The following is a 27,350-nucleotide window of genomic DNA, read 5'->3' as shown; positions in this document are numbered from 1 at the left end:
ACATCGGCGGGTATCTGGGGGGCTTCGTAATGCCTGGATCCCATTCATCGGGGTTCTGATGTCATAGGTCTGGGGTGGGCCCTGGGTATCTGCATTTTGCAAAGTTCCCCAGGAGATTCTTCTGGACAACCACTGATGCAATGCAAACTTTTTTCTTTCTTTCTTTCTTTTTGGAGGGGTGGGTAGGGGAATGGAGTCTCGCTCTGTCACCCAGGCTTGAATGCAATGGTGCGATCTTGGCTCACTGCAACCTCCACCTCCTGGGCTTAAGCAATTCTCCTGTCTCAGCCTCCCAAGTAGCTGGGACTACAGGTACACACCACCACACCTGGCTAATTTTTTTAATTATTATTTTTAGTAGAGATGAGGTTTCACCATGTTGGCCAGGCTAGTCTCGAACTCTTGACCTCAGGTGATCCACCCACCTTGGCCTCCCAAAGTGCTGGGATTACAGGGGTGAGCCACCACGCCCAGCCTAAACAACCACTAATGTGTGCAAACTTCTAGCAGGAAGGAAAAAATGTTTCAGGCAGTTTTCTTAGATGTGGCTCAAGTTGCATTTGGGGATTTTTTTTAAGGGTTTCTTTTTTCGCTACAATTAATTTCTATTCTTTTAACCAAATAATGCTATAGAATAACAATAGCATTGTTCTTCTATACATACTTTCCTCTGTGTGTGTATACTTTCCTCTGTCATACACTCCAGTTTTATATGTATTTATGGAAAGCAGCATCAAATTTCTTACTTCCCACAAATGTGTCGCTGATAGAGACCCCAAGCAGAAACTAATGCCTCAGCCTCAAAGAGTGAGTTAATAAGTCTGCTCTCTGATCTCTGTTTACATTTCAGTTGCAAAGAGTAGTCTCTGGGTAAATGAAATGAGCCTCTCTCCCACCCCGACCCTCCAATTCCACCTGTCATTATGTACAAACGTTGATAGCTGGGTCTAGGAGCAGTTTACCCAAACCAAAGAAATTGCTGCATTTTAGCCCCATAATGAGACCTGGGTTCCCACCAGTGACTAGTATTGACAGAGGAAGTGAAAAGCAGGGCTTTAATTAATGCACTTGCTATTGGGTCTTCCCTGCTCCTGACACCAGCTCCTGCTTCTGCCTTGGCTGTAACATGCATGTCATGAGTTCTTTTTTTGCAAGTAATTTTGCCACAGGCGTCAGCTGCTTAGAGAGCAGCTCCAAGGTCTTAGACGTTAGGCATCTCCCTGGGCTCCAACTCTGAGGCTAGCTGGTTCTGTGGACGTTGGACAAGTCCAGGCACCTCTCTGAGCCTCAGTTTCCCCATGTGTCAGATGGAGTCTGGCAGGGGCCTCATGAGCTCAGAGCACCCATGGCCTAGATGCTAGGTCGTGACCTAGCATCTACTCTGGGGGTAGAGTAGGATAGATGAAGAGCTTTTCCTGCTAGAAAGCAGATGATGCACTCACAGACCTACATCTCTGTTAAAATGCTCCAGAGGCCGGGTGCAGCGGCTCACGCCTGTAATCCCAGCACTTTGGGAGGCCGAGGTGGGTGGATCACGAGGTCAAGAGATCGAGACCATCCTGGCCAACATGGTGAAACCCCATCTCTACTAAAATTACAAAATTTAGCTGGACATGATGGTGTGTACCTGTAGTCCCAGCTACTTTGGGAGGCTGAGGCAGGAGAATCACTTAAACCCAGGAAGCGGAGGTTGCAGTGAGCCGAGATCACGCCACTGCACTCCAGCCTGGCGACAGAGTGAGACTCTGTCAAAAAAAAAAAAAAAAAAAAAAAAAAAACTCCAGAGATCCTGCCCCCTGGGCCCGTCACATCTGGAATAACATCCTGACTCCTTGGCATGTCTTTCAAGATCTTACACCAGCTAGTCCTGTCTCACTCTCACCAATTACCCCTTATGTACCACCCTCCAAACACCCTCTGGTCTTCTTTCCATATCTAAGATAGCCCAAGCCTGATCCCACCCCAGGGCTTTGCTCTTGCTGCCCCCTCTGCCTAGAGCACTCTCTCCCCAGATCTGCAAATATCTGGCTTCTTCTCATCACTTAGGGCTCACCTTGCATGCTGTCTCCACAGTGGGCCTTCCCTGACTACCCTGGCTGAATTAGCCCAGCCCCCATATCCCTCTTCATCCCATTTCCTTATTTTCTTCCTAAGAATTAGTACCTACCACTGTATTAAGTATCTCTCTCTTCCCCATTAGAACACAAGATTAGAAATTAAAGGGCCAGCCGAGTCTCTAGTTTCCTGCTGCTGGTAGGTTCTCGATAAAAATTTTAACTTTTTAAATTTTTTAACATTTTTATTTCATACCTAGTCCAACAGATCAATAAAAACTTTTTGAGGCTGGGCGCGGTGGCTCACGCCTGTAATCCCAGCACTTTGGGAGGCCAAGGCGGGTGGATCATGAGGTCAGGAGATCGAGACCATCCTGGCTAACACGGTGAAACCCCCTCTCTACTAAAAATACAAAAAAAAAAAAAAATTAGCCCGGCGTGGTGGCGGCCGCCTGTAGTCCCAGCTACTCAGGAGGCTAAGGCAGGAGAATGGCATGAACCCAAGAGGCGGAGCTTGCAGTGAGCCAAGATGGCGCCACTGCACTCCAGCCTGGGTGACAGAGCAAGACTCCGTCTCAAAAAAAAAAAAAAAAAAAAAAAAAAATTGAATGAGTGAGTTCATTAGTCTGTGAATGAGTTGATTAATTAATTAAGAAATTCTTGGCCAGGCAAGGTGCCTCACGCCTGTAATCCCAGCACTTTGGGAGGCCAAGGCGGGTGGATCACTTGAGGCCAGGAGTTTGAGACCAGTCTGGCCAACATGGTGAAACCCCGTCTCTACTAAAAATACAAAAACTTAGCCAGGCGTAGTGGCAGAAGCCTGTAGTCCCAGCTACTCAGGAGGCTGAGGCAGGAGAATCGCTTGAATGCAGGAGGCAGAGGTTGCAGTGAGCCAAGATCACACCGCTGCACTCCAGCCTGGGCGACAGAGCGAGACTCCATTTAAAAAAAAAGAAAAGAAATTATTTCACGCCACTAGCCCTGTCCGTCTTCAATCTGGAATCCAGAGATACCCCAGCCTGTGTACCTGTGTTTCCTTCCTCCTTCAGGAAGTGGCCAAGAAGATGAACTTAGACATGAGGAAGATGTCCTCCCTGTGGAAGGACCAGGCGCTGGTGGAGATCAATATCGCGGTTCTCTACAGCTTCCAGGTAACACCAGGGCCCGCACCACCAGGGTCAAGCTTCAAATGAGAGTTCAAACCTTTCAGAGCCTTGATGCAGAGGATCAAGAGACCTCACTGCCAGACACCACCTTTGCGGGGATTGTGTCCATGAGTATGGTCTAGCTTCCATCCTGCATGCCCTCCTCTCCAGTGTGGATCTTGGGTGGGGACCATTTGATGAAGAGATGAACAGATGGTGGCAGGGGTACAGGAGTGTTCTGTCTTGTTGCTTAGAGTTCTTTAGAATTCAAACAAGAAGCATCCTCTCTGTCTTGTCATCTCTTAGGGCCTCAGACTATCACATAACAGAGACAAATACTCTTCAACATCATCAGAGACATATAGGCTCCTAAATAAATGCATGAGGCTGTGCTAAATGGCATTATAGCAGGATGGATGGAAAATGTATCAACTAAGCCACAACACTTTTTTTTTTTTTAAGATGGAGTTTCACTCTTGTCGCCCAGACTAGAGTGCAGTGGCACAATCTCGACTCACTGCAACCTCCACCTCCCGGGTCCAAGCAATTCTCCTGCCTCAGCCTCCTGAGTAGCTGGGATTACAGATGCCCACCACCGCGCCCAGCTAATTTTTGTATTTTTAGTAGAGGTGGGGTTTCACCATGTTGGCCAGGCTGGTCTTGAACTCCTGACTTCAGGTGATTCACCTGCCTCGGCCTCCCAAAGTGCTGGGATTACAGGCGTGAGTCACGCCTGGCCACCACAACACTTTTGAGAGCCAGAGGGCGACACTAGTAATAACTATGCCAGGACAATGGGCATCACTAGGATTCTCCTGGGCCAACCAGGAGATCTAGAAACTAGAAGTTGCTCTCTATAATAGGGACCATCACTGTCCTCTGGGGGCTTCCAGTCTAGGCAGCTAGACCCCCGTAGATGCACGTGAGAGGCACACACAGCCAGCAGAATGAATGTGTTAAATCAAGCCATGGATGGATAGGAATAGAAGCCATAGGTCCCCATGTCAGATGTGGATGGAGTGGGTGCACTGAGGAATGTCAAAGGGAAGGGACAAGTTGAGACAGGGCAAGAGGGAAGGAGGCCACCTCCCTTCTCCTTTAACCATGGAGAATGAGGTTTCAGGAGTGTGGCATGTGGCTTGATGGACTGGTATGAAGTCTGTCAAGCCAGAGACAACAGGGATGTAATTGAGATGAACAATGAAAACTAGCCAGGCGCCGTGGCTCACACCTGTAATCCCAGCACTTTGGGAGGTCGAGGAGGGTAGATCATTTGAGGTCAGGAGTTCAAGAGCAGCCTGGCCAACATGGTGAAGCCCATCTCTACTAAAAATACAAAAATTAGCCGGGCAGTAGTGGCATGTGCCTGTAATCCCAGCTACTCAGGAGGCTGAGGCAGGAGAATCACTTGAGCCTGGAAGATAGAGGTTGCGGCGAGCCGAGATTGCACCACTGCACTCCAGTCTGGGTGACAGAGTGAGACCCTATCTCAAAAAAAAAAAAAAAAGAAAAGAAAAGAAAAGAAAAGAAAAGAAAAAAAAACCTAAAAGAAGTCATTATACAAAAAAGATACTTGCACACACATGTTTATAACAGCACAATTCGCAATTGCTAAAAATGTGGAACCAACCGAATTCATGGCATTCGCAGCAACCTGGATGGGAATGGAGACTATTATTCTAAGTGAAGTAACTCAGGAATGAAAAACCAAACATCGTATGTTCTCACTCATTAGTGGGAGCTAAGCTATGAGGACGCAAGGGCCTAAGAATGACACAGTGGACTTTGGGGACTAAGGGGGAAAGGGTGGGAAGGGGTGAGGGATAAAAGACTACAAATTGTGTGCAGTGTATACTGCTCGGGTGATGGGTGCACGAAAATCTCACAAATCACCACTAAAGAACTTACTCATGTCACCAAGCACCACCTGTTCCCCAAAAGCCTATAAAAATTAAAAAATATAAAAAGAAAAAGGCCGGGCACGGTGGCTCACACCTGTAATCCCAGCACTTTGGGAGGTGGAGGCAGGTGGATCACGAGGTCAGGAGATCGAGACCATCCTGGCTAACACGGTGAAACCCCGTCTCTACTAAAAAATATAAAAAAAAAAAAATTAGCCAGGCATGGTGGCGGGCGCCTGCAGTCCCAGCTACTCGGGAGGCTGAGGCAGGAGAATGGTGTGAACCCGGGAGGCAGAGCTTGCAGTGAGCCAAGATCGCGCCACTGCACTCCAGCCTGGGTGACAGAGCAAGACTCCGTCTCAAAAAAAAGAAAAAGAAAGAAAGAAAGAAAAAAAAGATGGGGGTGGGATGGGAGAGAGGAAGATTGGCAAGATCGACACGAAAGGTGTTAAAGACACGATAGCACCCAACGAAGGCTTTCTCCTGGGTCTAAGTAGAAGGACTGGACAAGAAATGCAAAGAGAATCACCATCTCACTTCACACCGCTCTAAACCATCTCAGGGACCACCCTTTGGGAAATGATGCTCTTTGGGGCAGGGAGTCCCAAAATACCCCAGCTTCTCATACCTCCTGACCCCTGTCCCCTCTCCTCCCACAGAGTGACAAAGTGACCATTGTTGACCATCACTCCGCCACCGAGTCCTTCATTAAGCACATGGAGAATGAGTACCGCTGCCGGGGGGGCTGCCCTGCCGACTGGGTGTGGATCGTGCCCCCCATGTCCGGAAGCATCACCCCTGTGTTCCACCAGGAGATGCTCAACTACCGGCTCACCCCCTCCTTCGAATACCAGGTCCTTCCCTGTCCCTGCCTCTTTTCATATTAAGTGTCCTGTATGTGGTGTGTGTGTCACATTTAGGCTCATTTCAACCCAGGCTAGTGCTCTGGACACTCAATAGCCACATGTGGCTGGTGGCTACCATATTGCACAGGTCTAGCTGAAAGAACAAGAGAGACTATATGAGGCCGACATGATGGCTCATGCCTATAATCCCAGTGATTTGGGAGGTTGAGGTGGGAGGGTGGCTTGAGGCCAGGAGTTTGAGACCACCCTGGGGAATATAGTGAGACCCCATCTCTAAATTTTTTTTTTAATTAGCAGGCTGGGCATGGTGGGTCACACCTGTGATCCCAGCACTTTGGGAGGCCAAGGCAGGTGGATCACCTGAGTCAGGAGTTCGAGACCAGCCTGGCCAACACGGCGAAACCCCATCTCTACTAAAAATACAAAAAAATTAGCCTGGCGTATGCCAGCTGCTCAAGAGGCCAAGATGAGAGAATCGCTTGAACCCAGGAGGTGGAGGTTGCAGTGAGCCGATATCAAGCCACTGAACTCCAGCCTGGGCAACAAGAGTGGGACAAAAAGAAAGAGAGAAAGAGAGAGAGGGAAAGGGAGAGGGAGAGGGGGAGATGGGGAGGACGAAGAGGGGGAGAGGGAGAGAGTGTAGAGGGAGAGAGGGAGAGGGGGGAAAGGGAGAGAGAGAGGGAGAGAAGGGGAGGGAGGGAGGGAAGGAAGGAAAAGAAGGAAGGAAGGGAAGAAAGGAAGGAAGAAAGGAAGGGAGGGAGGAAGGAAGGAAGGGAGAGAGAGAGAAAGAGAAAGAAAGAAAGAAAGAAAGAAAAGAAAGAAAGAAAATAAATAAGAAAATTAGCTGAGTGTGGTGGCATATACCTGTAGTCCCAGCTATTTGGGAGGCTGAGTTAGGAGGATCCCTTGAGCTAGGGAGGTCAAGGCTGCAGTGAGCTATGATCACACCACTGCACTCCCGCCTGGGCAACAGAGTGAGACCCCTGTCTCTTAAGAGAGAGAAAGAGGGATGAAATGAGAGTGAGTAGTCAGGGGTCACAAGAACAGAGTTTGAGAGGGACTGGGGGCCAAGGGGAAAGAGCTAGCAGGACACTGCCAAGGCCAGACCACCCACTGGGCAAGGACCCCCCCCCCCAAACCCCACATCCCTTCCCCCATGGTGGTCACCACTGGGCAGAATTCTTCCCTTCAGAGGCCGAGGGTCAGGCAGTCACAAGTCCCAGGTGGTCCTGAGCATCCCCAACAGGAACCAGATGCCCTCACTGCAGTGAGTGACCATAGCCCTCTCCTTCTCTTCCCAGCCTGATCCCTGGAACACGCATGTCTGGAAAGGCACCAACGGGACCCCCACAAAGCGGCGAGCCATCGGCTTCAAGAAGCTAGCAGAGTAAGTTTCCTGCAGTGGGCGGGTGGGGTGGATGTCCCCAGAAACTCAGAGAACCCAGAGAAGGAGGCTGGGCAGACTCCTGTGCCCTCTGACCTCTCTACAGAATATGATTTCTTCATCTTCTTCAGCCGCCTGGGCCTTCTTTGCCTCTGAGTCTGAGCTGTGAATGTCGTTCCAACTCTTCTCCTTCTCAGCCTCACTTTCCTCACACTGGTTTCCTAAATTCTTGTCCTGGGGGCAATGGTGTGTTGGTGAACCAGCCCTCCTAATAATAATAATAATAATAATAATAATAATAATAATAGTAATACCTTGATTTTCATGTTTGCCAGTTTCCATGATGTAAACATTCCCACTATGACCAATTTCTTTTCTTTCTTTCTTTCTTTTTTGAGATAGGGTCTGTTTCCCAGGCTGGAGGGGTCTCACTTTGTTGCACAGGCTAGTCTTGAACACCTGGCCTCAAGCGATCCTTCTGCCTCAGCCTCCCAAAGTGCTAGGATTACAGGTGTGAGCCACTACACCTGGCCTAGGAAGTCACTGAACCCAGACTAGGGAGGAGCTGGAGTTAGTCAGCTCCAGCACACTACTGCCTGGAGAGCACCCTCGTTCAGGGCTGACCCTTAATTTTACTCATTCATTCATTTACTCATTCATTCATTCATTAGTTGGGTGTCGCAGCACACGCCTGTAGTTCTAGCTACTCAGATTCTGTGCCAGGCACTGTGTGAGGCTTCAGGGGGATCATGGCAAGCTAGACAAACGCTGTCCCTGCTGTCATGTAGCTCACAGCCATTCCTTTGTCAAAGAATCAACAAATACAGTAAACATGGCAGCTGTGGAAGGTACCATCGAGGAATGGTTCCTGGAAATAATAATGGTTCACGGAGTTTGGGAGGTCAGGGAGGGCTTCCTAGAGGAGGTGACAATTGAGCTAAAGAATGAGATTAAGAAAGTTTAAGCAAAGAGGGGAAGGAAGGGGGTTATGGCCTGAGACTACTGAGGAGTGATTTTCCTGAAGAATGCCTGACCAGCCAGGGGACCAGCTGACAAGTAGGATGGGGTTAACTAAGTTGATTTAACGGGGATGCCAGCCTTCTGCCCAAAAAAAAGGAGAACCCCACTGATCCACTTACCAAAGACCACTGTTTGGAGCTAACTTTTTGTCAGAAGACACTACTCTGTTTCCTCAGCTCCCTCAGGTCCAGAATTCTCTATGTATGATAACTAGTTGTACAACAGGTGTCATCTAAGCCATGGGCCCCAGAGACAAGACACTGGTGGGTCTTGCAGGAACCCAAACCTAGGTCCTGGCTCCATTAATAGAGCCCATAGAATCAATCAATCAATCTCTCTCTCTCTCTTCTCTCTTCTCTCTCTCTCTCTCTCTCCGCCTTTCTCTCCCTCCCTCCCTCTCCTCTCTCTGTCTCTCTCTCTCTCCCTCCCTCCCTCCCTCCCTCTCTCTCCTTCCACCCTAATCCCATCCCCCAGCCAAGCAAGAACACATCAGCAGCCACCATTTCCCTAACAAGAATATCTCAGATATTCTCAGGGAGGGCAATTGTTGGCTTCAGTTCAGCTCCACTGTCTCTGGGGGGAAAGGGGAGGGAGAAATCTAAAACATTAATTGCACTATTAAGTTTTGGGTAGTAACAATGGGAATTAATTATAGATGCATCTTTATGCTCAAATTATTCAAAGGGAACCCTCCAGGTACCTTTTATTCCTTTCTGTTTCTTCCTCTTAGCTAAGTCTTCCTGCAGCGTGGGCGGTTTCCCTGATTCTAAAAAATAATGAACTTAACGCCGATAATCCCAGGTGGGGGGAAGTTAGCGATTTGTCTGCACTGAGATTTCTAGTTACAACAGGGAGGCTTATTAAGGAGTCGAGCCTGGGTATTTCTGAGCCTCTGGCCTGTCTGCTAGTGCCCCTGGAACTCGCCCTGCCCAGTAGAGCAGAAGGAAGAGACACTGGTTTGGGCTTCTCTGTTTAGCTAGAAAGAGGCTGGATTTGATGTTCAGACTTCCCAGGGTCTCAGTGGCAGCATCTTTTAAAATTCATAACTTCTTTTATTTCTTTTTTGTAGAGACAAAGTCTCACTCTGTTGACCAAGCTGGTTTCAAACCCTTGGCCTCAAGTGATCCTCCCGCCTCAGCCTCCCAAAGTGCCAGGATCACAGGCATGAGCCACTATGCCCATCCCATAACTTCTTTTGATAGATATTTATTTAGTGCCTATTGGGTATCAGGCTCTGTGCAAGACCCTTGACATGCATTGCTGAATAAATCAGACCTGGTCCTTCCCTTGTGGACCAATAAACCTCTAAATCCCATCAAACTCAATGCCTGGTGACTAATTCGTGATTCATTTCTCTCTCTCTTTCTCTCATTCACACATGTGCATACACACACACATTAGAATATGAGCCCCATGACAGCTGCATGCCATAGCTATGTTCTCTGTGGTCTCCATTTCCTATAACAATACTGACACATAGTTAAGCACTTAATAAATATTTGATGAATGAAAGAGAGAGGAAATGGATGAACGATCATCTTTTGAGGCAATGCTTGGCAAACCAAAGTTCTTAAGCCTGGGATCAATCAAGTAACAAGCTAACAAAACTAACTACTCCTTTTAATTCATGACTAATTGCTCTGGTGGGATTTTTTTTTTTTTTTTTTTTTTTTTGAGGCAGAGTCTCACTCTGTCGCCCAGGCTGGAGTGCAGTGGTGCCCAGTGGTGCGATCTCGGCTCACTGCAACCTCCACCTCCTGGGTTCAAGCAATTCTCTTGCCTTAGCCTCCCAAGTAGCTGGGACTACAGACGCACGCTGCCACTCCCGGCTAATTTTTTTGTATTTTAGTAGAGACGGAGTTTCACCTTGTTGCCCAGGCTGGTGGCAAATTCCTGAGCTCAGGCAATCCACCTGCCTCGGCCTCCCAAAGTGCTGGGATTATAAGCATGAGCTACCACACCCGGCCTCTGGTGGGATTTAATAAAGGATTTAATATCCAGCATTATCTCTAGAGAAGTTAAAAAAATAAAATAAAATAAAGGATTTAATAATACTTTAATAATACGGTGCTTAAACACAAAGGCTTCAAGTGCCTCTGAGGAAACCCCTGAAGCCATCAAAGATCAAGAGAGTTCTCTTCTGTTATATTTCATGGATCCTGGTTCTTGCACGAAAGTCCCAATCCAGCATCTTCTCTCCCCTTTTCTGTTGCCCATTTTTCATCTCCATCCTCTTCCCTCCAGAGCTGTCAAGTTCTCGGCCAAGCTGATGGGGCAGGCTATGGCCAAGAGGGTCAAAGCGACCATCCTCTATGCCACAGAGACAGGCAAATCGCAAGCTTATGCCAAGACCTTGTGTGAGATCTTCAAACACGCCTTTGATGCCAAGGTAGGTGGGGGGTAGCCCTAGCTCCACCAGCTTCTCATGGTGAATTAAGGCAGGAAGGGGAGAGAGGGAAGTCAACAGAGAAGAAGCCTTCGGCAAAGGATGAAAGCACACCTGACAGGGCCTATCAGCTCACATACACATTTGCATAAATTTCAGGGGACTGTGATATCCCTGTCCCCATGAGTCCAGGAGTCACAAAATGAAATTCCCCTCTTTAGAGCAAAATGTTAGAGGGTTTATAAGAAACCATTCTGAGGTCAGTTTGGGAAGCTTTGCCTGAAGTACAGCTCAATGGTTTTTTGGTTTTGATTTTTTGTTTTTTTTTTTTTTTTTTTTTTTGAGAAGGAGTCTCACTCTGTCACCCAGACTGGAGTGCAGTGGCGCGATCTCGGCTCACTGCAAGCTCCACCTCCCGGGTTCACGCCATTCTTCTGCCTCAGCCTCCCGAGTAGCTGGGACTGCAGGCGCCCGCCACCACGTTCGGCTAATTTTTTGTGTTTTTAGTAGAGACGGGGCTTCACTGTGTTAGCCAGGATGGTCTCGATCTCCTGACCTCTTGATTCGCCCGCCTTGGCCTCCCAAAGTGCTGGGATTACAGGCGTGAGCCACCGCACCCGGCCAGCTCGATGGTTTTCATTGCTGTGGCAGGACTTCCCAGAGCCTGTAATCTATAAGCATGTCTTCTAATCTCCAAAAGAGGCGAGGATAGAATATAGACGTTTCCCAAACATGTTGGATCGTGGATCGCTTGTTTTCATGGAGCATCTCAGGAGACTGGGATTTTCTAGAACCTATTTTGAGAAATGTTGCTCAGACGATGATGAGACACAGGGCAATCATCTTTCCAGAAGGCAGATATCTCAGACTTGTTTGGCCAGGTGCTCCACACTGCTCGGGGGAGGATTAGAGAGGAGGTTGAGAAGACTTAGTCAGCTCTAGCCAGATCATTCCCGGCCTAACTGGGGTCAGGAAGAATCCAAGACCAATTGACTATAAGAATCCCATGGGATTCCATCAAGCATTGTTTCTAGTATCTGCCAATCTCTTGAACCATCGCTTCAGATTCTCCACAACCCTTCAGGCCACAGTGACCATAGCAAGGTCCCGCGCTACCAAAAAGCGTTCAGTTCTACCCACTTGAGCCCACTGAAGTACTAACACCTCAGATCTTTTGGTTCTCCCTCCAAAGGAGATGACCCAAAATGACTCACATTTTTCCTTTCTCTCCTCTTGCCCTTCCCCCGTCACTTTTTGTCTCTCCCACCTCTTTTCTCTCCTCATCCCCTTCTTCCTCTCCCCATCCTATACCTGTGCCCCGCCCACCTAGGTGATGTCCATGGAAGAATATGACATCGTGCACCTGGAACATGAAACTCTGGTCCTCGTGGTCACCAGCACCTTTGGCAATGGAGATCCCCCTGAGAATGGGGAGGTGAGATGAGCTTTTACCTGTTCAAGAGTGTGGTTCCATCATCGGGAAGAAGTAGGGGCCAAGGTTGAGACTCTTCCTACACCTGCTATTCAGTAGCAAACCCTCCCAGAGCCTGAAAGCCAGTAATTTCCATTTGGATCCAAGTTATACAAAGGTTGGACAATTCCAAGTACTCAGTCTACTGGCGTCCATTAGTTAGCAAGTCCCTGGTGAAAATATTGTCACCTAAGTGAGCTATTTGTTTGCAATGGCTGCTCCTATCATTAGCTTGATGTTCCCTGATGTAGATGAGGAACGTGGGGACAATATTTTTATAGAAGGAAGGCTCCAAAGGGAAGTTGTGTGCTGGGGGTAGGGAGTCCACACCTGTAGTCATTTAAACAGCAGATGTATCCACTGCGTCTGTAGCCCAGGCATTACTGTCCAGCCTGAGCCCCTGACCGCTCCTGACATCCTGGCCTCCGGGCATCAGTCTCCTCTTTGACAGCCAGGACCCCAGACCCTCAGTATCCGACCTGATTTCCCATTTACTAAGATGTGCTAATTTCACCCATATGTTTTGGCTTCCAGAAATTCGGCTGTGCTTTGATGGAAATGAGGCACCCCAACTCTGTGCAGGAAGAAAGGAAGTAAGTGAATGACCCCTCCGACGTCACCCGCCACCCCCTGAGGGTAACTGGACATTGACTTTTGGCACCTGGGGTTCACATTTGAGTTCTGGATGGTGGCTGTAATCTGAAGTCCATTTGTAATGGGTCTTAGTTGTGAGGTGTCTGCAGTCTACTGGGGCCAATATTTTGGTATCTGGGTCACTTCACAGCCTTGTGCCTCAGTTTCCTTTTGTATCAAATAGAGATTATAGCACCTACCTTGACTTTCTAATTAGTAAGAATCAAATCACAAACTAGATGTAAAAGCACTGTGTGCTGGGCGTGGTGGCTCACGCCTGTAATCCCAGCACTTTGGGAGGCCGAGGCAGATGGATCACAAGGTCAGGAGTTCGAGACCAGCCTGGCCAACATGGTGAAACCCCATCTCTACTAATAATACAAAAATTAGGCGGGCGTGGTGGCGCATGTATGTAATCCCAGCTACTCGGGAGGCTGAGGCGGGAGAATCGCTTGAACCTGGGAGGAGGAGGTTGCACTGAGCCAAGATCGCACCATTGCACTCCAGCCTGGGCAACAAGAGCAAAACTCCATCTCAAAAAAAAAAAAAAAAAGCACTGTGTAAATATTGTTCTTATTCTTTTTCCCTCTTTGAGAACCTACATTCAAAATCAGTGCAAGGCAGTCAGGCATGGTAGTGCACACCTATAGTCTCAGCTACTCTGGAGGCTGAGCCAGAAGGATCACTTGACCCCAGGAATTTGAGGCCAGCCTGAACAGCCAGACCTGTCAAAAAAAAAAAAAAAAAGCTAAAATCAAAGAATGGAACTTCTTTCCTTAAAAGCTTCCTGTCTGATGCTCACAGTGAAGTTGCAGCTAATCTAGAAGTTGAGTTCAAAAGATAAGATACCTTGTAAGACAAAACATACCTGTAGTCAAAAATATGTTTGTAATGGAACTGCATCTCATGTGGGATTGAGTTCTAAAGGTATTTGGTAAAGTAAAAAAGCATCTAATCAAACTTACCATTGATGGCTGGGCATGGTGGCTCATGCCTATAATCCTAGTGCTTTGGGAGGCTGAGGCAGGAGGATTGCTTGAGGCCAGGAGTTCAAACCAGCCTGGGCAATATAGCAAGATCCCATCTCTACAAAAAAATTAAAAATTAGCGGGGCATGGTAGTGTGCACCTGAAGTCCCAGCTACTCCAGAGGCTGAGGCAGGAGCATCACTTGAGCTCAGGGGCTTGAGGCTACAGTGAGCCATAATTATACCACGGCACCCCAGCCTAGACAACAGAGCAAGACCCTGTCTCTAAAAAATAAAAATAAAAAAAATTTTTTTGAGATGAAGTTTCGCTGTTATCACCAAGGCTGGAGTGCAATGGCACGATCTCAGCTCACTGCAACCTCCGCCTCCTGGGTTCAAGCGACTCTGCAGCCTCAGCCTCCCGAGTAGGTGGGATTACAGGCACACACCACCATGCCTGGCTAATTTTTGTATTTTTAGTAGAGACAGGCTTTCACCATGTTTGCCAGGCTGGTCTCGAACTCCTGACCTCAGGTGATCTGCCTGCCTCAGCCTCCCAAAGTGCTGGGATTACAGGCCTGAGCCACCGCACCATGACAAAAAAATTTTTGTTAATGACCCTTGAAAAGCCCTTGCATCCCCCATAAGGTATAGGACACATGGTGTGTGCACGCTGAGCTGCCTTTCCATGAGGCCAACTCAGTATTTGCTCCAGCATGGAGCAAGCAGATCCCTGTGTCTTAAGGTGAACATCAAATGCTCTAGCTGGCTGGTGTTTTTTGGCTGTGTTAAGCAGAAAATCCCTTCTGAGGCCAGACACAGTGGCTCATGCCTGTAATCCCAGCATTTTGGGAGGCTGAGGCGAGAGGATCACCTAAGGTCAGGAGTTCAAGACCAGCCTGGCCAACATGGTGAAACCCGTCTCTACTAAAAACATAAAAATTAGCTGGCCATGGTGGAGTGTGCCTGTAATCCCAGCTACTCAGGAGGCTGAGGCAGGAGAATCACTTGAGCCTGGGAGACAGATGTTGCGGTGAGCCGAGATTGCGCTACTGCACTCCAGGTTGGGTGACAGAGTGAGACTCCGTCTCAAAAAAAAAAAAAAAAAACAAAATCCCTTCTGATTTTCTTTGTGCAGAGAACATGCTGCCATATTCACATAAGTTTGATACCCAGGAGACTGACCATTGCTGAGTCCTTTGTGGTCAGCCCTCGTTCTACGCCCAACTCCAGCATCTTAGTCCTCACTCTCCTTACCTCTCTCCTTCCCACCCCATCCTAGATGGCCTCCCGGCAGGTTCCCTCTCACCCCTCCTTCAGGCAGAGATAGGGCACCATCGATTCTCCCCTCTAGGTACCCGGAACCCTTGCGTTTCTTTCCCCGTAAAGGGCCTCCCCTCCCCAATGGTGACACAGAAGTCCACGGTCTGGCTGCAGCCCGTGACAGCCAGCACAGGTAGAGTGTGCATGTGTGTACACGCAGGTGTGTGCGAGTGTATGCATGCACACCCAATGCCTGAGCATCCCAGGCCACACATCTAGGTCTCAAGGAGATCCGAGTTCTAACCTGAGCTGTGTCACTAACTCACTAAGTGACCTTGAGCAAGTCGCTTAACCCCTGTGGGCCTTGGTCTTTCTCATCTGCTGAATGGGGAGAAATTAGCTCTGCCCTACCCACTTCTGTGGCCTATTGGCAGGGTCAAAGGGTAATAACAAAAAGGAAAGCATTTGAAAAAACCTCCAACCTCATACAAATGCACGTGCTGTTATTTTTACCCACAACCATCAACCATTCCTCCCACACTAACAACACAGCCACCCCCTGATATATTGCATGACTCAATGTGAGACTATTTTAGAGCAGAAAATACACTTACATATATTTAGAACTTTCCTGATGCTGGAGCGAAAACTTTAAAGAACATCCAGCTTAGAAACCCTGCTGCTAGAATGCACAATTTCTTTTCTTCTTTTTCTCTCTTTTTTTAATTTTCTCATTTCTTTTTAATTTTTTGTCATTAGATTTGTGTGTTGGGTTTGCTTCTTGAGTTTTGGGTTTTGTTTTGGAGTTTGGGTTGCTTGTTTGTTTGGTCTCAGATTTTTTGTTTGTTTCTGTTTGCTTTGTTTTGTTTTGCCTTGCCTGAGAGCACAACTTACCACTTTTGGAGGAAAACGGAGAAATTGGATTTTTTTTAATATCAAGGTTCCTGAGCCTCTCATGCTGAGAGCTGAGTCCCGAAGACATCTTCCTTCACCTTCCAAATAATTTATTTTTTTAATTTTATTATTATTATACTCTAAGTTTTAGGGTACATGTGCACAATGTGCAGGTTAGTTACATATGTATACATGTGCCATGCTGGTGTGCTGCACCCATTAACTCGTCATTTAGCATTAGGTATTAATTTTAAAAGTGCAGTCTCTTTCCATGCCAGGCGTCAGTGCTGAACATTGTTCATATTTACTTGAAATGTGAAATTTGATAGAGCCCTGAAATGTCTAAGGACCATAACTTTATGGAAGGACAGTACTGAATGGGATACTCCAGCACTGTCCAGAAGAACTTTCTAGAGAGATGTAAATGTTCTATATCTGTGCTGTCCACTATAGCAGCCACTAACCAAACGTGGCTCTGGAGCCCCTGAAATGTGGCTGGTGCAAGTGACACCCTGCTATGACCCAGTGGTTCTCAAAGCTGAATGCACATCAGAATCACCTAGGGAGGTTTGCAGTGTACCAACCACATTGACTTGTATTTAACTCAAATTAATTTAACTTTAGATAGCCACACTTAGCCAATGGCTGCCATCTTGGACAGCATGGTCTAGTTTCTAGCTACTTAAAATGAAGTCTGGAGACACTGGCATCTCCTGGGAGCTCGTTAGAAATGCAGAACCCCAAGCCAGGTCCCAGAACTACTTAATCAGAATCTGCATTTTAATGAAATCCCAGGATGATTCTTGTACACATTAAAATTTGAGAAACAGCCAGGTGCAGTGGCTCACACCTGTAATCCCAGCACTTTGGGAGGCTGAGGCAGGTGGATCACCTAAGGTCAGGAGTTTGAGACCAGCCTGGCAAATGTGGTGAAACCCCGTCTCTACTAAAAATGCAAAATTAGCTGGGCATGTTGGCACATGCCTGTAATCCCAGCTACTTGGGAGGCTGAAGCAGGAGAATCACTTGAACCCAGGAGGCAGAGGTTGCAGTGAGACGAGGCCGTGCCATTGCACTCCAGCCCAGGCGACAAGAGTGAAACTCTGTCTCAAAAAAAAATTTTTTTTTTGAGAAACAAGGGAGCATGGTCTCATGGTTTAGGGGAGTAGTTAGTTCTGTTGCTGACTTCTTACTGATTAAATCATTTTAACTTTATGGGTCTCAGGTTTCCTGAGTTAAGCATGGCCAGAAACCTTTTTAGTACCAGTAAGACCAAGTGCAGATGAACAGTTACCACTGTGGTGGACATGGGTAAGTTGGTAGATTATAGAAGAGGCCATGGGAGTGTTATGGTTTGACTCAACATACAAGAGAAGGCCCTAGAATCAGGACTGGTCACTTGAAGATCCATCAAGGGTGTTGACCTCAGGAGGGAGCTCCAGGCCAGAGCTCACAGGTTCTCGTTGGTTTTGGCAGGAGCTACAAGGTCCGATTCAACAGCGTCTCCTCCTACTCTGACTCCCAAAAATCATCAGGCGATGGGCCCGACCTCAGAGACAACTTTGAGAGTGCTGGACCCCTGGCCAATGTGAGGTGAGCAAGGGGATAAGGGGGTCGGGGGTCAGGGAAGACTAAGGCTCCTGGGGAGCTTGACCTACTTACAAAGTGAGCGCTTCGTTGTGGAGAGGTAGTGTCCATTCATTTCTCATAAAACCAGCTGCATCCTGGCTGTCTGGGACCCCTCCCACCCATTAAGTCACATTGCCTGGTCTCCCCGTGCACCATTTTTTATCCTTTCTGTGACTTCTTTTCATATACACACTCCCTCAGAGCCCCATTACCCAAGGTTCACCCCATTGTTTGTGCTGAAGGATATCAATCCCTGGATATTGCTCAATGAGCTGCCCTTCCCAATAGCTACGGTGTATACTTCATAGAAGCTTCTGTAGACACCCTGCTATGACCCAGTGGTTCCCAATCCTGGAGGCTCCTCAAAATCACCTAGAGAGGTTTGCAGTGTACTAATACAATAACCAAGACCCATCTCCAGAGATTCTGATGGAATTGATCTAGAATTGGGCCCATGTGTTGCTTTTTTCTTTAAGTCTCTCCAATTGACTCTAACGTGCAGTCAGATTTGACAAATACTGCCCTAACCTCACATTATCTCATGGCGTAGTCACATACTATGAGATAATTTTAGGAAGCACGTGGGCAGATATTTTATATTACAGTAGTTGTGTATTCAGTTTAATGGGTTCTTGGGAGGAAAGAAAACAGGGATGTCAAACCCTTGATTTCGTGGATATTGATCAAGACAAGACTGATGTGAGTTGCCCTGTAGGAAGAACCTTCAGGCCTGGCCACAAATCTCTCAGACTTTCACTAACTGAGCCTTCTCCGTAATTACTCAGAGCAATGCTTAGTAGATGATATAGATCACTGGTTTGCTAGCTATTGAAATATCTGTTATGTCCTCCAGGACATTTTAAAATAGGCTTTATGTTTTAAAGCAATTTTAGGTTGACAGCAAAATGAGCAGAAAGTACAGAGAGTTCCCACATCCTCCTGTCCCTACACACTCACAGTCTCTCCTCCTATCAGCATCCCACACCAGAGTGGTGCGTTTGTTAGAACTGATGTACCTACAATGACACATCATTATCAGCCACAGTCCATAGTTTACTTTAGGGTTCACTCTTGGTGTTGAACATTCTATAGGTTTTGACATCAGTACTTTTTTCAGCTCAACATTGAAACGTCAGTTCTGGAGTTTGACAGTCAGACCCATTTTTCCCTTATTAAATCTATCATGGCAGGAGCTGGCAAACTAACACCCGTGAGCCAAATCCAGCCTGGTCACTGCATATTTTTTACAACCCATGAGCTAATAATGGTTTTCTTACCGATGAACATTTGTAATTAGTTTGATGGTAGAAAACATTACCTTTGAACCCGAATAAAGAAAATGTTATTATTCTCTCCCAAAAAATGAATTCCAGTCTTCTCATAGTAGACCTGTGTTAAAGTATGCTTAATTGTTATTATTATGTTTTTAATTTTATCAATTGAGAATGTTCAGGAATTTGTTTTCTTTCTTGTTTTGTAAGTACCTACGTAATAGCTTCAATTTTGCTTCTTGGCCTGTAAGCCTAAAAATATTTGCTGTCTGACCCCCACATATAAAAAGTTTGCCAACGCCGGGCACAGTGGCTCATGCCTGTAATCCCAGCACTTTGGGAAGCCAAGACAGGCAGATCATTTGGGCTCAGGAGTTTGAGACCAGCCTGGGCAACATAGCAAAACCCTGTTTCCACCAAAAATATAAAAACTTAGCTGGGCATGGTGGCATGCACCTGTGGTCCCAGCTACTCTGGAGACTGAGGTGGGAAGATCGCTTGAGCCTGGGAGGCAGAGGTTACAGTGAGCCGAGATGGCGCCACTGCATTCCAGCCTGGACGATAGAGCAAAACTGTCTCAAAAAAAAAAGTTTGCCAAGACCAGGCACAGTGGCTCACACCTACCATCCCAGCACTTTGGGAGGCCAAGGTGGGAGGATCACTTAAGCCCTGGAGTTTAAGACCAGCCTGGGCAACATATTGGGACCCTGTGTCTACAAAAAAAAAAAAAAAGAAAGAAAAAAATTAATTGATTAGCTGGGCATAGTGGCACATGTCTTTAGTCCCAGCTGCTTGGGAGGCTGTGGTGGGGGGATCGCATGAGCCTAGGAGATCAAGGCTACAGTGAGCCATGATCACACTACTACTACATTCCTTGAAATCATAAGCTGAAGATTGTGATGGAAATGTGACTAGAAGTAACTGTAGTCTAGGTCCTCAGGCCCACCAAGAAGAATATTAATGAATCAACCGCCTGAATCATCATCTGTTGGTGAACACAAGAGTTGGGAGCCTTGGTCCATTGGGGCTACTATACCAAATACCATAAACTGGTGGCTTGTAAACAACAGAAATTTATTTCTCACGGTTCTAGTGGCTGGGAAGTCCAAGATCAAGGTACCAGTAGATTCAGTGTCTGGTGAGGGCCCACTCTCTGGCTCATAGATGGTGCCTTCCAGCTGTGTCCTTACATGGCAGAAGGGAAGAACTCTGATCTCTTCAGCCCCTTAAGAGGCACTAACCCCATTCATGAGGCTTCACCTTCATGACCTAATCATCTCCCAAAGGCCACTAATACCATGACATTGGGGGTTAGGTTTCAACCTATGAATTTGGGAGAGACACAAACATTCAGACCATAGGAGTGATGAGCTAGTGAGGAAAAATTAAAAGCAAGTTCAAAAACACAAATGAGTGATTGACAGTGTCAGTGGTAATTGAATATGGCAGACATCACAAACATAAATCACAGAGATTCAGGAAACAACACCTTAACCAGAAGGCATGACTAGTGCTGGAAGTTCCCAGATCTGCACTGGGCTAAGGCTGAGGCAGGTGGCTTTGGGTAGGGTTTCCCTTTCCTGTCACCCCTCCAATCAGTCCACACCCAGTCACCATCTCTGTCTACCTGTCAGGCTGCCACCCTGCAAGAAAAGGGTAATGTTTTTAGATCCAGGAAGATCATTGGTTAAGAGTAAATGGCAGGCTGGGCACAGCAGCTCACGCCTGTAATCCCAGCACTGTGGGAGGCCAAGGTGTGTGGATCACCTGAGGTCAGAAGTTCGACACCAGCATGACCAACATGGTGAAACCCCATCTCTAACAAAAATGCAAAAATTAGCCACGCGTGGTTATGGGGGCCTGTAATCCCAGCTACTCTGGAGGCTGAGGCGGGAGAATTACTTGAACCTGGGAGGCAGAGGTTGCAGTGAGCCAAGATCACACCACTGTACTTCAGCTTGGGTGACAAGAGCAAAACTCTGTCTAAAAAAAAAAAAAAAAAAAGTAAATGGCAAAATGCTATCTAATCCCACATACTTTATTTGGAAAGGCTCTGGAATTCTAGGGAAAGGAGGGCAAGGAAGAAGAGGAAGATGAAATGATACAATATGAGTGTAGATTTGAGGGGAGTGGATATTAACCTACATTAACTTTCACCTGTGAGGCACCTGGACCCACCCCAAGTTCATACTCCAATGATGGAGGGTGCCTTTCCAACTTCTCCTACCTTCTTCCTTCCTTCCCATCTCAATCTGTTACCATTTTGTCCCCATCGTCCTAAAAAAGAGATTCAGGGGCAGGGCCTGATCCTGTATGGAGTAGGTTAAGTAGCCCCACTCCATGGTTTATCTGAGGTGACAGTCTACAGCAAAACACTCTGACCTTAAAAAGTGGGGCAAGGTGGGGTGTATTTATCCCATTGGTGAAGCTGTTGTTCCTGTCCCTGTGAGGTCTAGACCTACAGCCAAGACCAAGTTCTGGAAATGTAGCAGAAAGTGTCTGAAGGACTGTGTACCAGCCCTACAGGAGCCATCTAGGACACAGCCCTCCATTTTCCATACTTCAGTCAAAGTGTCCCCACCTCAACATAGAGAAATAGCTCATGAATTTGACCCCACTGGTTCAAGCACCAATATTTTCTTGGTGGTGTCTATGCACAGAGGGTCTGTGAAGCAAATTAATTTCACAGACCTTACAAGGAATGGAACCAGAATACTTGTAACTATTTCATTCCCTTTTAGAAGAACCTGTTTGATGTGTTGATGACAATTTCTTCTGGTCTTTTCATTAATACAAGTCCCTGAGGACCATTATATTATAGTTTCATTATCTTCATATTTAAAACTAATCTAGTTATGTCACTTGTAGAATTCAAGCCTTCCACTAACATAGACTAATTTCCCCAATTGGTCCAGCTTAGAAGCATGCAAGAAACAACCAGTGGTTCCAGGTCATTGCTGTCCCTAACTCGTCCTCCTTAGAACCAATTAGAATATTCTCCTGATGATGACGATACTTAGAAGAGACCAAAAGAAACGAAGAGAAACCCTTGAGAGCCCTTAGGTTTCAAGTGCCCTTCCACAGATGAGCTTGGGGTTGCCTGACCACCAACAGCTAAACACTGTTCTTCTTGAGATACCAGATATATTAGTTCAGGCTGTCATAACAAAATACCACAGACTGAGTGGTATTGGCTGTAATTCTAGAACTCACAGACAGCTTATCTGACAAAGGGCTAATATCCAGAATCTACAATGAACTCAAACAAATTTACAAGAAAAAAACAAACAACCCCATCAAAATTGGGCGAAGGACATGAACAGACACTTCTCAAAAGAAGACATTTATGCAGCCAAAAAACACATGAAAAAATGCTCACCATCACTGGCCATCAGAGAAATGCAAATCAAAACCACAATGAGATACCGTCTCACACCAGTTAGAATGTCAATCATTAAAAAGTCAGGAAACAACAAGTGCTGGAGAGGATGTGGAGAAATAGGAACACTTTTACACCGTTGGTGGGACTGTAAACTAGTTCAACCATTGTGGAAGTCAGTGTGGCAATTCCTCAGGGATCTAGAACTAGAAATACCATTTGACCCAGCCATCCCATTACTGGGTATATACCCAAAGGACTATAAATCATGCTGCTTTAAAGACATATGCACACGTATGTTTATTGCGGCATTATTCACAATAGCAAAGACTTGGAACCAACCCAAATGTCCAACAATGATAGACTGGATTAAGAAAATGTGGCACATATACACCATGGAATACTATGCAGCCATAAAAAATGATGAGTTCATGTCCTTTGTAGGGACATGGATAAAATTGGAAATCATCATTCTCAGTAAACTATCGCAAGAACAAAAAACCAAACACCGCATATTCTCACTCATAGGTGGGAATTGAACAATGAGAACACATGGACACAGGAAGGGGAACATCACACTCTGAGGACTGTTGTGGGGTGGGGGGAGAGGGGAGGGATAGCATTGGGAGATATACCTAATGCTAGATGACGAGTTAGTGGGTGCAGCACACCAGCATGGCACATGTATACATATGTAACTAACCTACACATTGTGCACATGTACCCTAAAACTTAAAGTATAATAATAATAAATTTAAAGAAAAAAAGAATAGAAATTTATTTTCTCATGGTACTGGAAGCCACAAGTCCAAGATCAAGGTGCTAGCAGCGTTGCTTTCTGGTGAGGTCTCTCTTTCTGGCTTGCAGATAGCCACCTTCTTGCTATGTCCAGAGAGAGAGAGAGAAAGGAAAGAGGGAGACAGAGAGGGAGCTAGAGAGAGAGGAGAGAGAGAGAGAGCACTCTGGTGTCTCTTCCTTTTCTTTTTCTTTTCTTTTTTTTTTTTTTTTTTTTTAGACGGAGTCTCGCTCTGTCACCCAGGCTGGAGTGCAGTGGTGCTATCTTGGCTCACTGCAAGCTCCGCCTCCCGGGTTCACACCATTCTCCTGCCTCAGCCTCCAAAGTAGCTGGGACTACAGGCGCCTGCCACCATGCCCGGCTAATTTTTTGTACTTTTAGTAGAGACGGGGTTTCACCGTGTTAGCCAGGCTCTTCCTCTTCTTATAAGGACACTAGTCCTATCAGATCAGGGCTTTACCCTTATAACCTCATTTAACCTTAATTACCCCTTAAAGGCCCTATCTCAAAATACAATTTTGAGGAGATTAGAGTTTTAGTGTACGAAATTTGGGGGGACACAGTTTAGCCCATTACACCAGACACTCCCCACATTCCCCACAGTCCCTTAGCATGAACATTCTGTCGTCTCCTTGACAGGTTCTCAGTTTTTGGCCTCGGCTCACGAGCATACCCTCACTTTTGTGCCTTCGGACACGCTGTGGACACCCTCCTGGAAGAACTGGGAGGGGAGAGGATCCTGAAGATGAGGGAAGGGGATGAGCTCTGTGGGCAGGAAGAGGCTTTCAGGACCTGGGCCAAGAAGGTCTTCAAGGTAATCTGGATCTCATGGACCTACAGGAAAAAGTAATGCTCCCCACACCCCCAAAGACAGCACCTAAACCATCAAGAAGAGAATAAACTTGAGAGAACCCTCAGTACCTCTCCCATGTATCCAGCCAAGATACAGCTTTAAACAGCTCAGACAAATTTGGGTGTCCTGAAAACACATATTTTCTACCCAGAATCCAACATTCTACATTACAGGCAAGGAGTTAGTCCATAAAAAAAATTATATAGAGTCTTGGAATGTCAGGGCTGGGAGGAAGCCATCCGTCACTCCCATTTGGTGTACAGGTACACAAAGAAAACAAGAGATGGTCAACCAAACCAAACCTAACATCTTGGTAGTCTACCAATTTTGACAAGCCTACCCCTCTTGTACTAGATCTTCACTAACCAATATGGTAGCCACTAGCCACACATAGCCATTTAAATTTAAACTTAAACTAATTAAAATTCAGTATGATGAATGGGTAAATAAAATGTGGTACATCAATGCAATGGAATATTCTTCATCCGTAAAAAAGAATGAAGTGGTGATACATGCTACAACATGGATGGACCTTGAAAACTTTACACTAAGTGGAAGAAGCCAGTCACAAAAGAATATGTATTGCAGGATTCAATTTATATAAAATGTCCAGAATCAGAAAATCCATAGAGACAGAAGGCAGGTTAGTGGTTGCTAGGGGTTATGGGGATGGGAAATGGAAGTGACTGCTAATAGATAAAAAAGTTTTTCAGTGTTGGGGGGGTGATGAGAATGTTCTGGAAGCAGGTAGTGGGAAGGGTTGCATAACCTTGTGGACGTTCGACATGCCACAGGATTGTGCATATTTAAACAGTGAGTTGTATGTTATATGAATTACATTTATACCTATCTATACAGTACAAAATTAAATAAGGCTGGACATGGTGGTTGATGCTTGTCGTCCCAGCACTTTTGGAGGCTGGGGCAGGAGGATTGCTTGAGTCCAGGAGCTCAAGACCAGCCTGGGCAACATAGTGAGACCTCATCTGCTTAAAAAATAATAATAATTAATTAAATTAAACAGGTTTAAAATCCCATTCCTGACTTCCTTCAGACAGAATAGAGTGACAGACTCTGCATCCCCACCTCACCAGGAAACCACTAAAGTTCCTGGGGAAGCAAAGTAGAATTTCATTAGAACATAATGGATGGAGAGGAGAAAGCCTATAGTGGCTGTGAAGTCCCTGGTGCCATGCATGTCTAACTGATACCTTCTGATGGTCAGGAATGTATTGTAAAAATAGAACATGTGCTAATATCAGGAATGATAAAAGCCATGTTGAGTGGCCCAGGTCAGTTAGCTGAAAATAAAACAAATGAAGTTAATTTGAGAGAGAGATTCCTATCCCTATATTACCAAAAATATACATGTTTTGTTTTGTTTTGTTTTTGAGACAAGAGTCTTGCTCTGTCACCCAGGCTGGAGTGCAGTGACACAATGTCGGCTCACTGCAACCTCCGCCTCCCGGGTTCAAGCAATTCTCCTGCCTCAGCCTCCCAAGTAGCTGGAACTACAGGTGCCTGCCGCCATGCCCAGCTAATTTTTTGTATTTTAGTAGAGATGGGGTTTCACCGTGTTGCCCAGGCTGGTCATGAACTCCTGAGCTCAGTCAGTCTGCCCCCCGGGGCCTCCCAAAGTGCTGGGATTACAGGCGTGGCACACATTTTACATACAACGTTCACTACAGTCACAGCTCTACTGAGATTCCAGAATCCCCAGTTATACCTGAAATTGCACTGGAACTTCCTAGATTGTTAAATAAAATAAATTATAATAAACTGTTATCTTTCTTCAGTATTTAAAAAAAATCCCATTGCTCAGTTGCAGTAAGCACATTTTGTATGCTCAGTAGCCACAGGGGTAGGGGTTACCCTATTAGACAGTGCAGAACCTTTCCATCATGATAAGACATCCTATTGGCCAGAGCTGTTTTAAATTTAAGGCCACCAGGGAATAAATGAACCATGCATGGCCTTCTGTCTGCATATGAGGATGATTAAACTGGCCATTCTGGGGTGGGAGGTGGTAATGAATGTAGACTGTGCCAGTTTTACCCACTCCATGCTAGCCTTGGAATACATTCTCCTCAGCAACCCCAGGGGAAAGGGTACTATGCAACCTTCTGTCATTCAATTGGCGCTTTTCATCCTGAAAGCAAATGCAGGTAGAGAGCAAATGGGGAAGCTGAGGCCCCTGGGCTATAAAGATTTCCAGGTGGGGAGGCGCTGTTCATCAGCCTGTTCCTGCATTTCCTCCCAGACAAAGAGAGATGAGATAACGGCTTTTTATACCCATTGAGATAATTCTGTTGCTTGATTTCCCTCAGCCAACCTTGACTGAGCAACCAGGAAGCAAGGCCTGTTAAAAGCCACTGTACCCTTTAGCTGTCAACCTCCTGTCCTCCCATCCCACCCCCAGCTCTCGAAACCACAAATCTACTTCCTGTCTCTGTAGATTTCCCTGTGCTGGACATTTCGCATGAATGGAATCATATAATATGTGGTCTTTTGTGACTGACTTCTTTCACTTAGTGTAATGTTTTCAAGGTTCATCCGTGTCATAGCATGTATCAGAACTTCATCCTTTTCTATAGCCAAATAATATTCCATTGTATGGATGTGTCAAATCTTGTTAATCCATTCATCCACTGATGAACATTTGGATTGTTTTGAAGTCCACATGAGGTCAAACAATGGTAAAAACTACTCTTAAAAGTTATCATTATTTTGAATTATCTGTGGTTTTATCTTAAAAAGTAAATCAGGACATTGGCTGGGCATGGTGACTCATGCCTGCAATCCCAGCACTTTGGGAGGCTGAGGCGGGCAAATTGCTTGAGGCCAGGAGCTCGAAACCAGCCTGGCTAACATGGCGAAACCCTGTCTCTACTAAAAATTAGCTGGGCATGGTGCACATGCCTGTAATCCCAGCTACCTGGGAGGCTGAGGCATGAGAATAACTTGAACCTGGGGAGGAGGTCGAGGCTGCAGTGAGCCAAGATCACACCACTGCACTCCAGCCTGGGTGACAGAGTGAGATTCTGTCTTAAATAAATAAATAAATAAGGACAGCAATTCTTAGAATTGTTAAAGTCAAAGAACAAGTGAGCTTGACCAAAAAAAAAAGAAAAATGTATTTACAGTCATCCAGACATTCAATATGCTCTGCCTTTATGTAATTCTTAAATATTTAGAGGAAGATGGATTGGGAAATTCCAAGATGTTTACTTTCTTCTTTAATGTTAAACCTCTACACACATCAGTTTTAGGAATAAATGACGCAATAGAATTATATCTTAAGTACAGGTTAGGTCCTAAAGTCAATGTCAAATCCGACGTGTCCAGCACATCGCAGACACTCAAAATATATAGGATGGATGGATGGATAGATGAATGGATGGATGCATGCCTGCATGGAAAGATAGATGTATAGGTGGG

General features: G+C 46.1%; 1 protein-coding gene and 1 pseudogene across 3 annotated transcripts in view; both read left to right on the top strand.

Annotated features, from left to right (window-relative positions):
- The window catches only part of NOS1 (nitric oxide synthase 1), a 151,039-nt gene that overhangs the window by 90,707 nt on the left and 32,982 nt on the right, over positions 1 to 27,350 (top strand). For 2 of the 3 annotated variants that reach the window (XM_009426346.5, XM_063785030.1), the window contains 8 exons: positions 3,104 to 3,205; positions 5,760 to 5,954; positions 7,268 to 7,353; positions 10,615 to 10,759; positions 12,087 to 12,191; positions 12,762 to 12,820; positions 17,461 to 17,577; positions 23,699 to 23,873. In XM_009426346.5, the coding sequence (XP_009424621.2) occupies positions 3,104 to 3,205; positions 5,760 to 5,954; positions 7,268 to 7,353; positions 10,615 to 10,759; positions 12,087 to 12,191; positions 12,762 to 12,820; positions 17,461 to 17,577; positions 23,699 to 23,873 (984 nt within the window). Of the gene's footprint in view, positions 1 to 3,103; positions 3,206 to 5,759; positions 5,955 to 7,267; positions 7,354 to 10,614; positions 10,760 to 12,086; positions 12,192 to 12,761; positions 12,821 to 15,181; positions 15,284 to 17,460; positions 17,578 to 23,698; positions 23,874 to 27,350 lie in introns of all 3 variants that reach the window. The other variant, XM_016924328.4, reaches the window with a different exon arrangement.
- On the top strand, positions 24,938 to 26,191 carry LOC107967710 (elongin-C-like; annotated as a pseudogene).

This window comes from Pan troglodytes, chromosome 10, assembly GCF_028858775.2.
Source record: "Pan troglodytes isolate AG18354 chromosome 10, NHGRI_mPanTro3-v2.0_pri, whole genome shotgun sequence".
Lineage (NCBI taxonomy): Eukaryota > Metazoa > Chordata > Mammalia > Primates > Hominidae > Pan > Pan troglodytes.
The sequence above is the reverse complement of the archived record's forward strand: the minus strand, read 5'-3'. Positions and strand labels throughout refer to the sequence as shown.